Genomic DNA, 15,105 nt, shown 5'->3' with positions numbered 1-15,105 from the left:
TAGTGCTTACTTGCAGATTACAAAAACCAGTTTACTTGACTAAGAATCCATGACATCTTAATGCAAAGATGTATTGCAAACACAAAAAAAAAATTCATAAGCTAGAAAAACAAAAACCAGTAATAACTTACAGACTAATATATGTAACACATAAACAGGTAGGAAGTTTCACTTCATTTCTAAGGATTATTCCAACACAATTGAACGTAACTGACAAGGCACTGTAGTACGTGTTAGCTGCATCAAAATGTGAGTCAGACTCACAAGTCAGCCAACCCACTTACTTGTAGGCTTAAGTCTGAGCGCCACCGCGGTGGACTCCTTCCGGTCGACCTGGTATTTGGCTTCTTCCGCAGCCAGCGCTACTGCATGGTCATACATTTTGGTTAGCCGCTCGCAGAGGATTTGGTGCAGCCGCAGAAACAAGTACCAGTGGTTGTTTCCGAAGAACAGGGTGTAACATTCATCCTGCACAGCACATTCCAGAACATTAAATACAAATTGAATTATTGCTAGGTACAGCAGAACATATTTTGAATTTTTACTAATCATAACATTTTCTCCCAGAGAAGAGAGAGCCAATACAAACAATCAAGGAATTAAATATAAACTAAAATACATACAAATATTTTAGGGTTTCATGCGTATAAATTAGTGATGGGATTTTCGATACTTCGATACCTTCGATACTTGACGGTATCGCAAAGTATCTAGCATCGAAACTGTAAGTTCGATACATTTTTTCGATACCGGAATGCTTTTGCATTTGTATTGAATTAAGTTTTGAGTCGCCATCGTACAAAATACAACTACAGTAGAACCTCGATGATACATTCCCGTTTCATACATTTTCCCGTGTCATACGCCGATTAATTTTGGTCCCGCCGAAAGTACTACTTACTATATTTACAATGGTTTACTTTCCCGGAACATACACTTATAAAATCATTAATTTCCCGTTTCATACATTTTTACGAAGCGGAAAAGTCCTAAAATTCACAAATTTTTTTGTTAGATATATTCCTCCTGATAAATTACATTTTAATTAATGCTTTTATTTTGAAAAACGTTCATTGTTTACCTTTGCAAACGTAAGAAAATAACTTTATCGAACCATAGATATGGATAGTATCAGGAAGACTGTGCACTTCGCTAGTAACATCTATGGCCAGCACCAAGCGAGACTAGTGGCGCAAACTAGCAATGATTATGAAAATGGTGCACGCGCTTTACCAAGGCACGGATCTCATATTTTGTGCATTCATTAATCTTTGAACTGAATATACCGGTTTGTTATCGTTTTCTTACGATCGGATTGTTTTGTATTTTACGTTTCTCAAGTTAAAATTTTATTTAAAATTGTTCTGTTGCATAAAGTTGTTTGTAAAATGAAACAAACAAGCAAAAATTTCTGATTTTCTATTAATTTAGGCTTGGTGACTTTTCCCCCCCTCCAAGAAAGGACTTCAAACATTTTGTAAGGCCACTGTTTCTCATGTCAGCTTTACTTGATTATGGACTGTATTTTACATTTCTGGTGGTTATATTATATGTATATATAATGATCAATTCATATGATTAATTCATTAATATAATGCAATTATTTACACATTATGTATTTAAGTTTAATCTGACAATGATGGTATGATAGATTGAATTTATATATTTTAAAACTAATTTATGTTATTTGTAATAATTGTTACTTAATGGGAAAATATTTTTCCCTGGAGTATCGAAAGTATCGAAGTATCAAACTGAAAAATCAATACAGAATCGAGTATCGAAAGTGTGGTATCGTCCCACCTCTAGTATAAATACTAGGGATGGGCCGGTCGAATCCTCGAATCCCACCGAATCTCTAGTATTCGAAAGATTCGAAATTCGAGGGAAAAGATTCGGGATTCGAGGAAAAATATTGATGTAAATGTAGTACTTTAAAAGATAATCACGGACTAGCGATTAAAAGCCCGGAAGTCTTGTCAAGCTTCTCAGACAACGGCGTGCAGCTGGGTTAATGCCGTTCACGTTAAGGGCCGGCCGTCTTCGAATTAGTGTCTCGGCTTAAAAAAATACAGCACTGCCTAGCCATTAGTTCACGGTAGGGCTGGGCGATTCCACAGATTTCATTTCGATTCGATTCCGATTCAAATTGCTGTAAAAAATTGAAATTTCGATTTCAATTCGATTCTTTAATTCTAGAGCAAATGCATAAGGTAAACAAGTGTAAAAAAATTTCTAACAATGTAGGCAAACATTCTTAGAATCATTACTTCGTGAAGTCCACATGTCTGTTGTTAAAGCTATGGAATTTACTCCGCCGTCAATGTCTGTTGCCAGTTTTGTTTTTATTCTTTCAAGATGATGTTCATAAAGATCTGGAATTACACGCCTTGCAAATGTTCTACGGTCAGGCATGCTATATTTTGGTTCAACCAGTGACATGAGGTCTCTAAAACCTGTATCTTGGACCATGCTGAATGGTTGAAGATCTGTTGCCAACATTTTGCCTATTGCACTGGTACCTAATGGAAACTGCTCTGGGATGATCGTTTGGATATTTTTCTAACCTAGAAAATGCAGTTTGCTGGACAATTTTCTGTTTGGGTACAGATGAAGATGGATGTACCACAGATTTCATTTGAGATTGCAATTTTAAAAATTCGGAATATACGTCAGTGTGTTTTGCGAGATGTTTAGCCATGCTGGTTGTGCTCCCATGAACTTGTTTAAGTTTGTTGCCACATGTTTTGCATTTTGAATGCGTTTCTGACACTTTTTCGTAAAATTACCAAACCGCACTTCGCCCTTAAATGCAACTTTCACGTTTTCACTCATTTCTACAATCAGCACAAAGATTGTTTTCACACTAGAAACTCAACACGGTATTGGACGTGAGGACGTGACAAAATAAAATTAACATGATGGATCATTTCTCATTTCCACAGTACTAACGCTCTTGCATTTTCCATTAATGTCGTCCGCATCTGTGATACTGCAGTGAAGGCATATACGTTAAGACAAAGAAAAAGAACACAACTACCACATGTGTAGCTATCAAAAATCCTCACTTAAAAAAATCGTATTAAAGCGGAACCCAGAACCAAAACAAAGTTGTTATCACAGATAAAGTGAAACAACTGCACAGCTTCGATGGAAGAATCAGACTTTTTTTATGTCCATACCGTGGTACTGAAGTCTGCCACCATTAGCGCTCAAGTTGCAGACAATTCGGCAGCCATTTTGTGGAAGTGTTGCGTGCACGACGGTATCATATCTATAAAGCTAAGGTAGTGTTTATTTACCGCTTTCGGTGATTGAGGTTATATTCACAGCCCAGAAATGAAACTTATTGGACGATTGGTTCGTGGACTTTCCAATTGCATAATTAATGTGTTTCTCGGCCGTTTGTAATAAAGATTTTTTTTTTCCCCATTTTAAACAAAATGAGTTGTTATTTAGAGGATTGGAGGTAAATATTGCTTATGAATCATGAGTGTTTGGCAGAACCAAAGTTCGTAGATATGAAGAACGTCGCTAAATAGAATATTCGTTGAGGATTTACGTACATACAAAGTTTATGTGCAATTTAACGGAAAGTGTGGAAATTGTCACCATGCAAATGACCTAGACAAAGTTCGAATTTTTCGAATCTTAATTTTAAAGAAGAAACGATTTCGATTATTTACGGAATCGAATCGAAATCGTAATTTTCGATTAATCGCCCAGCCCTAGTTCACGGTCATTTACAACAGCCGAAGAGAGAAAGATAAGATCGTGCTGACCTTGCACCCTCCCCCCTCCCCCTCGTACAGCCGAATGCCAGGCGCCTGCCGTGCGTTGGCGGGTGGAAACAAACAAAGGGAGACGGGGAAAAGCAGAAGTCAGAACATCCCCCTCAAGTTTAAAGAGTGACAAATGTGACAGCTGAAAGGGGGGCGACACAAAGGGTCGGTACAAACAGCGTTGCAGAGTTTGGCCGCTTTTTTCTTCTCTTTAAAATCGTCCCGGATTATCCGATTCCCGAATTAGTGCATCACGGATTAACGAGGTTCTACTGTATTGTACTTTTAATTCGTTATTATATAAAAAAAATTATGAACCATGTACTGATTTGGGAAACTTACTTTATATTCATGAACATGGATGCATTGTCGAAACATTGGCATTAAATAAGGCATAAATCACATATTTATTGCTAACAAATAAAATAAAGCACATTTAGGATCTAGACTAAATATGAATCTTGTTTTTTTTTTTTTTTTTAATAACTTTACTGAGAAATCTGTTACTTAGTAATACAACAATAATGCCGACTTTCATCACAAGTTACGGTCGCACATGTAGTAATAATGAAATAATGAATGACAAAAATTAATACACTATACAATTATTATTTTAATCGCAATTCAATTTTAAATATTCTGATACACGTTCTATTTATGAATTTTTTTAGGACCAAGTTTGGTTTGTGTAGACTACCAATGTTAAAATATGTATTATCTGAGAATTCCATGATGGCCAACCAATGAATTTGTTAGCCAATCATTTTGAGCAACATAAAAAATAACTAATATTAATATAAAAAATTTTAATGGGTAAACTAGAGAAATCACCCCGTCACTTTTAACTTCGGACATATTAATCACTATGCTTTAGTGAGGCTTAATTTTATAAGACGCACAACAATATTTCTTATGGCCTAAAACCATTGAAGCCAAGATGGCACCTTTCAGTTTCCATTGCGTTTACCTTCATTTGGGACTTTAAACAAATGTCAAGTTGGTAACTACAAAATATTGTTCCGTCGGATGTTGAATTTCGTTTTCCGATTTCCGTGGATACATGAATCACTGAACTAATAGATAATGCCTGAATGCCTTAAATCCACCAAGTCGGATTCTACAGCAATTGATGAAGTGACCAGATTCTTACGTGATCCTACAGTTAATCCAGAAATAAACATTCTCGAATACTGGAAAACTCAGTCTGCGTGTTCACCCAGGCTACATAAACTGTCTAAAAAATAATTGTGTTCACCACCTGCGACAGTGTTCTCTGAACGTTTATTCAGCACTGCTGGAAACACATGCGACCAAAAACGGAATTGTCTTGATCCAGACCGTGTCAAAATCCTTGTTTTTTTTTTTAAATAAAAATTTAAAGGGTTAAATATTTCTGGATAATGTTTAATTTTTTCTCTTAACTTATAAATTATTTTATAATTAACCCTTGAGAACTGGATTCGGATTCGAGGGGTGGATTCGAGGTACTGTTTGGGATTCGGATTTGAGATTCGGATTCGAGAAAAATGGGATTCGAACCATCACTAATAAATACCTTACTTGCCTACAAAATGTAGTATCGTGTTGAATCGCATGATCGTCGCAGTTATTTTAGGATGTAAAAATTTCTCGTATAAACGTTGCATGATTATTTAGATTCCGAGCGCTTTGTGTAGGTAATTTTCCCATATAAAGCAATGTATTTGAAGTTGATATCTAATATTCATTTGGAAATTACAGCTTACTTATTTAATTAACAGAAATACAAAGTTGTCTGATGAGTCAATTTTCTCATAAAGATATTTTCAAACGTTCTAAACTTTATCTTTTCGTCTTCATTGCCGCTGTGTACCGCTTATAAAAATGTAGCCAGCGCTAGTTGGCATCATTCATGTTTGGTTATGTTGATTCCCGTATAAAGCACGCGCAGTCTAATATCGATACAGATAGCTCATCGATTGCATGCAATGCACGCGCTCTCTGTATGGTGCCGAGTTAACTACATTTATAGCCCACGCTTTCTAGTGGTGTGTACTAGGGGTGAGCCGATCACCACATTTGCCGATCATGCCGATGGCAGAAATGTGGTACCGATCATGCCGATTTTTTTGACCGATTAGTGCTTTTTTAAGTTGGTTGTAAAATATGCTCCAAATTACCTAAGTTAAATAATTTTACTTGAAACTACTCATTACTGAATACCCTAAACAAATAGGTTACATATATTTATATGACAAACTTTTGATTTAGACACTTATTATTAGTTGTTCCCATAAACTAATCTGGAAATCTATTAATCCCTTTAACAAAATCTATAACACACTGTTGACCAACTAATCATCATCGTCACACAATTCGAAAATAAATGTTTGTTTACATTTTTCCGCTTTTTGGCGCGATTTAAAATGCTTTCTGCTTGATATTAAGACGCTGTTCCAACTATATGCCAGCGCCCCCAGCTGACGTGGTATGGCCACTCACGTAAGGCTGTTCCAAACACCGCCACCGTTCGCCCAATCATCTGCTTGCTTTTGTATTTATCGGGTGTCGCTGTTCCAAGCTGATGTCAGTGCCCCGAGCGGTGTACGTAGGCTTTAAAACTTCACCTGTTTGTCTTATCTATCCAAACATTATGCCGGAAAGGAAAATAAGCGCCGTAGTTTTACGTATTTTTAAAGTATATTTTTGAGTTTAACATTATAATGTGAGCGTGTGTAAGCTTTTGTTTGCTTTAGTGCATTTATGAATAATGTTCAGTGGCGGCCATGTTGCGGTGTTTGTTTATCAGTGACGAGACAAGTATTTTGCCCAGTATTTAAATTTCGCTTAAAAACACTGCGATTTCGCGTTTTAATACTAAATTTCGTGTAAAAACGCTGTGTTATGGCGATTTCGTGTAAAAACTGTACTTTATGGTGATTTCGCGTTTATCGTCGTTTAATCGCGATCGAGAAAAGAACAGGCCCCTATGCATGACTTATTAAACGATTTTGTGTGCTTTTTGTTTACTCTTTTTTAACAAACGTACTTTTCATGAATGTTTATTTTTTAAGAATAACTTTACTTATTTTTTTTTGTCTGCAGAAAAGATTAAAACACGTAAGTAACGTAAATGTTACTTTAAAACATCAAGCAACAGTTCTGAAGCAAAAAATATGTCGGCGCTTTTGTGTTACGTAGAGATTTTTTTTGTCTTCAGAAAGCGGTAATCGGGAAAAAGGATCGGCATGCATGAAGCCGATCATGCAAATAACAAAAATGACCAATATCGGCCTATCTTAATAATCAGCAATCGGCATCGGCTCACCCCTAGTGTGTACTATGATAGTTATGCACTCCGACTCACGTTCGCATCACAGTTTTGGTTTTTCTATTTAAATTTGAACAAAAAGTTTTTGTTGCATGACTTATTAATTTTAATTGTTTGGCGTGCTTTAGTATACTCTACTTTTTAATTGAATGTATTTTCCTTGAATATGTTTTGTTTTTATAAATAACTTGACCTAACAATAAATGCATCTTTCACATAAATTTGCACCCCTAATTTTCAATTTTAGGATAAAATGTGCGACGATTATGCGATAAAACACGGTATATCAAGTTAAAAATTAAAATACGATTTTCGTGGTTTTTTTATGCCATGAATTTTTGGCATGGCTTGAGTATTACATAGTAAGCTATTATACATTAAATTTTTCTTTAATGTAACGTTAAAAAATATATCAAGAAAGAATACATACAGGTAAAGAGGTACTTATGTATTAGAGGAATTAAGAGTTTTCCCTCAATTTACACTTTCCAGCAATACTGATGTTGAAACAATCAAAGCCTTTGATTACTTGTGTGGCTTTGTCCAAAAAGTTATATACATCCTTACTAATATTATAAATGCGAAAGTAACTGTCTGTCGCACTTTCACGCCAAAACTACTGAACCGATTTAAATTAAATTTGGCACACAGATAGTCTAGAGCCTGAGAAAGGACATAAGACTACTTTTTACTGCGAAAAAAAGGTTGTAAGGGGTTGAAAGGGGGGGATAAAGAGTTGTATGGAAGTATCGTCAATTTTAGAGCTAGAAGCTTGAAACTTATTTTTTAGGATGTTGATTCAATATAAATAAATATGACATTCAAAGTTTGGAACAGTTTTACCCTCAAGGGTGTAAAATAACAATAGGGAATAGGGGATGAAAGTTTGTATGGAAATATGTAAGGTTTATGTGAATGTTTTATTAGTTTGCGACAAGAGACAAAATATTAAAGCTATTCTGATGTAACATTTACGGAGTCATTACAAAATGTGAAACTGAAGTTAACGTGAGTAAGAAACTTGCCAAGCACCGCGCCGTACACAATGAGCGCTGTGCAGCCGCGGGTAGGGGGGGGGGGGGGGGGGGGGGAACTGAGCACGGCTTGGTACGATGCAGTGTAGATGGGGAAATATACCTAAGTGTGCTTACCCAAACAGGCAGACACGTGAGGGCAGACTACTGAGCCACACGTAAGCAAATACTGATTTTTTCCACTGCGAATTCATGATTATTATTATTCACTGCAAATTGATTACAATTCAATTAAAAATGCTCCTCGAAGACACTATTCCACGCGGACGAAGTCGCGGGCACAGCTAGTACATACAGTAAAACCTCATATTTACGTTCTCGTTATTTACGTTTTCCCACAAATAACGTCATTTTATGTAGGTCCGTTTTATTGTACATTAACTTTCGTGTTGCATTTTCCCTGAAATTACACCGCTACGTAACCAAAAAACCAGGAATGTACGTTTCAAAACACGGTAAAAATGTAAATACTCGTCACGTTAGTCATAGATGTGAAAAGTTTGAAGTAGTTCGCCTATTGTCTGTAACCTTTCGTTTTGATGTATCGACAAGTTCTATGGTGCCTCTCCTCTACTAACGTTTTAATCTTTGCTGCCATAGAGAACTTTCGTAGCAGAACCACAAACTGTTTTATTTATGGTGTCATAGAGCACTCTCATAGCAGAGCATAGTCCGAAGCGCTGAGCTATCGATACTACCGGAAAGCGCTCAAACACAGTACGTATATTTAGTAGTGCTGCATTATGTACAGTACATATCTATGATGGCTTTCATTGTTTACATTAGTCAACGTCCGTTTTGGTTAGCACGTGTTTTTTTATCGTTCACAATATTATTTATGGCAAGATTTTGATTGAAGATGGATAGGTATAAAGTTCCACGAAATACTTTATCTATTGAAGATAAAATTAAAATTATTGAGAAGTTTGACAAGCATGTGGGTACCCGAGTGGTTTTGGCCAAGGAACTGAATATTCCTGTTAGTACTTTAAACACAATAATTAAAAATAGGTGTTCTATTGAAGCAAATGCTGCCCAATGCGGGCCTAGTGCGAAGAAGCGCAAGTACGTGAAAGACTCTACATTTAAAGAACTTGAAAGTTTGTTGAATGAGTGGTTCATTTGTGCTCACTCTTCAAATCTTCCAATCAATGGCAACGTACTACGCGAGAAAGCAAAAGTCATTGCTTTGAGGCTTGGAATTGATGATTTTTCAGCTTCTAATGGATGGATAGACAGATTTCGCCAGCGCCATAATGTTGTTTATAAGGTTGTGTGTGGTGAAAGCAAGAGTGTGGACGAGGAAACTGCTGATGTTTGGAAAAACACGTCGCTCAAGGAACAGTTGGAGGGGTACTCAGCTAAAGATGTTTTCAATGCTGATGAGACAGGTTTGTTTTACTGTGTATTGCCTAATAAAACATTATGCTTTAAAGGGGAAAAATGCCATGGTGGCAAGCTGAGCAAAAATCGCATTACCATTCTCTTACTTACAAATGCTGATGGTTCTGAAAAATTTCCGTTGTTTGTAATCGGCAAATCAAAAAAACCACGTTGTTTTAAAAACATTAAAACTTTGCCAACTTTGTATGAAGCAAACAATAAATCCTGGATGACAGGGTCTCTTTTTCAGCAACAGATCCAAGCTTTTGACAGAAAAATGGCGCTGCGTAACCGAAATGTCTTGCTATTCATTGATCAGTGCCCTGCCCACAAAATAAACATAGAGCTGAGGAATGTGAAGATTGTGTATTTCCCTGCGAATTGCACAAGCACACTCCAGCCCCTAGATCTGGGCATCATCAACTCTTTCAAGTGCTATTACCGCAAATGCATTGTATCCAGAGCAGTTGCCATGCTGGACAATGGCAAGGACCCAACACAAATGAAAATAAATCTACTAACTGCACTACATTTCGCAGCAAGAGCATGGAAGGAAGTTACACCAGAAACTATAACCAACTGTTTCCAGAAAGCTGGTTTCTTTGTTGACAGTGGACAGAGTGCTGGATCCAGTGAAAACTTGCCTGGAGCAGATAAAGTGAAAGAAGAATATCTGCAACTTTCACAAAATGGAGACTTCACTGACTATGTACAACTGGATGATAATGTTGTAACTTGTGAAGTCCAGACTGTGGAGGACATTGTTGATAGTCATCTGGCAGAAAAACAAGAAAGTAGTGAAGATGATGATTCGGAAGTGGAAACTCCCATACCGACGACGATCGATGCACTTCAAGCCCTACAGACTCTAAGGAATTATATTCTCAGTGCACCAAACAGTGAAAATGCAGTTGATGCACTTCATTCCTTGGAAAAAGAAATTCAGACCATACAAACTGAACAAAAGAAAAGTCAAACAAAAATTTCAGATTTCTTTAAAAAGTGTTGAATTTATACTAGTATGTACCTATAAAACTGTACTAGAGAAAATTTAATGTAGGCTTTATGTTGCATTGTTTTTTATATTTAAGAAAATTATATTTTTGCAGTGCCCTAAATGTGTTGTAAACAACTATTGTTTGTCTTGTAGCACCAGTAAATGCTGATACATTTTTTTAAGCTAAAATTTAGCATTAACTGCCAATAAAAGTGCTTTCCCACAATTTACACTTTCCCGCAATTTACACTTTTTCCTTGGGGTTCCTTGAAAAGTGCAAATAAGGGGTTTTACTGTATATATAAAAAAGAAGCAAACCAAATTGTTTAAATTTTTTTTTTTTTACCTAAATCTTCTCAGTGATTTATTAGATATGTTATAAGTTGTAGTAACATACCACTCAAAATTGTAAATAATTTTGTGTTACCTTTTTATGGAGGTCAATGATGGTTTTTACTTGAGAGAATGCTATTATGCAGATTTGTAGTACATAGTACTATATGAATGCACATATTCCTTTGTTTTGACATTATGTAAGCAATATGTATGTGCAACGTGGGAAAGTATGGTTATTACGAACCTCGTTATTACAAAGAGGGTATATTTCTGTACTCTCAGGTTTGTATTAATGAGGTTTCACTGTAAATGGTTTATATTCTATTAGCAGTGCAAAGTCTTAATGAGCACATAATATTTGTTCAATGTTTCCATTTTTCAGGATTAGAAACCAAAGAACTCTCTGTGGTCTGGCATTAGCCAAAGGTCTTAAGGTGGGCAAACATGGAATAAAAAAAAAACTTTGCCACAGAGGACCAATCTTGCATGCCACAAGGTTTGGCTAAAAATAGTATCAAATTGCAAAGGAGGGAAGGCAAGCCAACTGCAGCAGCATACATCCAGCACCAAAGCAACGGGTCAGACAACCATTACAAACACACCAATGCCAAGTAAAAAATTACCGGGTTCGAGGCAAGAGCATGGGGGAGGGGTTTGATGTCCACATTGTCGGACATGTCTCCTCCCCCAGCGTCCGGCTCTTTCTTCACGGGATCTGCCTTCCTGCCCCTCAGCCCGCAACTGACAGGAACTGTGAGATTACTATTGCTATTTGTACATCCTTCCATGTCCACATCGTCTTTTTCATCCTTCTCATCTGGGGAAAAAAAAAAAAAAAAAAAAACAGTTCATTTAATTCCCAATAAACTGCTTTTATCATCTCTGTACTTTCACAATTTAAATTGTGTGTGTTCAAATAAAAGTATAGTATTTATATGAACTAGAGCTGGGTGATATCCCAATTTGTTGGATAAAACAGGAACCTTTCTTTCCTAAAACAGGTGGAAAATTAAATTTTCCGTATCCTGAATTGCATGTTCATGCACCAAACCAACAAACTATTTTCAAAGAAGCACTTCATGTTAACTTACCATTATAGTGCCGACAATCAAAAATGCACAATTTTCAACAAATAACAAATTTTGGGAATTTGTTCCCAATCCTGTCTCCTTTTATGCAGGAAATTTTTTTCCTATCCAAAATTTCCCCCACCAAAACTCCTTATACTGCCCAACTCCCAGTTTATATTATGTATACATGAAAGATTCAGAATTTTAAGAAATTTAAAAAGAAGTTTAACATAATTCTTTACAAAAAAGGGTACATGCCGCAGTTTTGGAAACTTGAAACACATGTCAAACAATTCCCATCACCAATCACAGCCGATAACAAAACACACGTAATTATTAAAACAGATTTTCAAGTCCAAAAAGCAGTCCAATTAATTCCACAAAATGAAACAGTGTCTATAGACAGCATAAACCATCAGCAAAACAACACAGTGAAATGCCTTTGATCCAGCATGTTAATGTTTGGCAAATTCTGTAATCCAGCACCAATCTAGCAGTACTGGTTCACATTTTTTTGGAGTGGATTTCGACTGTTGGCCTTGTTTGCAAAGTTGCATTACTGCGCTGCCAGCATTTTTATAACCCTCAGAGTTATCAGTACATTTATTCTTTGAACAGCTTATGAAAAGTTTGTCAGGGAACTAACAGTGAAAATACTATAGATAGCAGTTTTAAGACTGCTTAGCAATGACTGGAAAAACATTCTCCTTCCCACGTGCCTTGTCATTAGCCACGCGCCCCTTCGTACCAACCACCAGACATGCCCCACCCGCCCACCATCTACCATGCCATCACCAAGCTGCTACGTGCGCCGCTTCACGTGAGCTGACGGTGTGCAGACTGAGGAAGTGACCAGCCAGACATCGCCAGTGGCATTTGTACCGCCACGCAATGCTAATCAGAGCACAACGTTATAGGGTGTTCGCGCAGGTCCCGGGTTCAAACCACGTCAAGGTAGCATAATAGCACACAGCGGCACCTATGCGTACGATGTGCAAGGAAAGCAATGAAGCAAGTCTGAGGTGTACTTATTGGAATCCCAAATTCCAGCTTCTAAGACAAACAAAAAACAAAAATCCACAATCTCAAAGGCTATACAGATGACAGATCAAAGAACATATTCAAACTTGTTTTAAATACCACGAACTGTATGTTAATTTTTCTTTCGTATTCCTGTCGAATCTATGCCGAGGTTCGATAATCAGCCAATTCTCTACAGCCCAGCATGGCCATCATGGGCCCAAGGGCACGCCACAAGTCACTCACCATCGTCCTCGCGCTCGTCCTCGCTCAGTTCCTGACGAGGGTGGAAGAACATGTCGGGCACAAAGTGCCTCAGCAGCTGTTTGATGCGCTGCTTGTCCTCCTTGTGGATGGCGGTCTGCCTCTTGACGTGGTGGATGAGGAGGTTGGCTGCGTCGTCCAGCACGCTCTTGTCCTTGTACCGCAGCACAAGGTGGGGACCGGACGGGTCTGTGGAGCGCTCGTCCGCCTGCTCGTGCCTCTGCAACCACAGTGCTCGTTCTGTTCCAGTACCCCGTGAAACCTCTCATTCTAATACTTCCATGTAGGGGTGTGCGGGAATAGGTTTTTGTACTGCGGGAAATTTTCGGGAAAAATAAATTATTCCCGCGGGAAACGGGACGGGATCGGGAAAATAAAATAAAAAGGCAAATTTTTAATTATAATATGAGATGGCCATTTAAACGTTTCTTGCAAAGTTAGTTGTTTTTTTTTTTGCTGCTATTTCTTTTGACTGCTTCACTTGCCCTTTTTTCAGCGGCGACTTCATATTTTTTAGCATCCTCAAATTATTTTTTTTATAGCCAAACGTGCTACCATGCTCGCAGCTCAAAAAAAATTTCACACGACACACTTTGCCAGGGATTTACTGTCTGTCAGACGTTCAAAATACTTCCAAACACTTTTAGGTTTACAAGTAACAAGCTGATCGGTTGCGACATCCATTATTTTTAGGCTGCTAATTTGTTTTAATATACAACGGCATCGAAAATAGGAACAGATACTTTGCCCAAGCCGAAATAACGTAACGTCAGCCGAAAAAGCCCGCCAAACTAAACAGTAAACAACTATTTTTTTCTCCCAAAGCAAAATCATAGATGTTTAGATACTCGTGAGCAGTGGTATAAAACTACGTGATTTCATATTTTTCAAAGTGCCAATACAGTTCTCTACATCGCCACTATATCAAGTAATGAGAACGGTTACGCTTCGTTATGAAACGCAAGTCTAGTATTTCTTATATCTTTGGCGAAAAGGTTGGATTGCGCGTGTGTTTTGTTTGTGTCTATGGACACACAGTGGTTTTAGGTTAAGTATTCGATGGTGACGGCAATAACGTTTTATAACTGACTATTCACGTATCTTGAAAATTTGTACCCTTGAAGAAATATATTTATGAACGCATACAATATTTAAGGTACTCCATGTACGTTTTTTATATTCCAATTAGATATGTGTAAACGATTATCATAATTCACTGCACACCACAGCTGTCGCTACGATCGGCATAAGTTTAAAAGATGTTTTGCGTTTAAATAGTACGGAAACCCTTCAAAAATGTACGAATCCATAATAAATATTGTTGTAAAAACAGTTTGAATTGATAGAAAACATTTTCACATGATTAGTAAACATTTGTAAATTTTTAAACAATTTCCCGAAAAATTCGGGAGTAATAAAATTCCCGCCCGGCATTTCGGGAAGCCTATTTTCCCGACTTTTTTCCCAAAGCGTCGGGATCCCGCACACCCCTACTTCCATGCTTTAAATAACTTTTTTTTAGCCTCTCCTTAATAAAAACAGGGATAGCAATAAGAATATTTGTTTCACAATCTCCTGGCATGCCCTCGAATAAGCCTCACACCCATGTATTCTACCATAAACAAAAATATTTGTTTAGAATAACCCTCCCTTCAAAATTTCAAAACAGAACTTGAACATATTTTAAGTTTTTATTAAATGTGTTAATATTTACAGTTTAGCAAATACACGTCCATACAAATATCAGGAAGTAATTAACTTTTATTTAGGGATTAACTGCAAATGATGTGTTTACCATGGTGTTTTCACTAGGTTAGTGTTATAATTGTATTTTTCAGCATTTTATTTATTTTCATAAGTGCTTTTATTTTATGTTTGGGTTTATTTAGAAGCTTTCATCATGTTTCTA

The 15,105-nt window shown here is 37.0% G+C and overlaps 1 protein-coding gene across 19 annotated transcripts in view; it reads right to left on the bottom strand.

Moving 5' to 3' along the window:
- LOC134528164 (paired amphipathic helix protein Sin3b) overlaps positions 1 to 15,105 on the bottom strand; it is a 101,861-nt gene that overhangs the window by 29,222 nt on the left and 57,534 nt on the right. For all 19 annotated transcript variants that reach the window (XR_010074359.1, XM_063361521.1, XM_063361520.1 and 16 more), the window contains exons 14-16: positions 13,179 to 13,416; positions 11,466 to 11,659; positions 285 to 468 (exon numbers count right to left, since the gene is read on the bottom strand). Coding sequence is in view for 18 of the 19 variants with exons in the window: in XM_063361521.1 (XP_063217591.1) it covers positions 285 to 468; positions 11,466 to 11,659; positions 13,179 to 13,416 (616 nt within the window). In the remaining variant the exon portion in view is untranslated. The remainder of the gene's footprint in view (positions 1 to 284; positions 469 to 11,465; positions 11,660 to 13,178; positions 13,417 to 15,105) is intronic.

The sequence above is a fragment of the Bacillus rossius genome, chromosome 1 (assembly GCF_032445375.1).
Source record: "Bacillus rossius redtenbacheri isolate Brsri chromosome 1, Brsri_v3, whole genome shotgun sequence".
Classification (NCBI taxonomy): domain Eukaryota; kingdom Metazoa; phylum Arthropoda; class Insecta; order Phasmatodea; family Bacillidae; genus Bacillus; species Bacillus rossius.
This window is presented reverse-complemented; position numbering and strand designations above follow the sequence as displayed.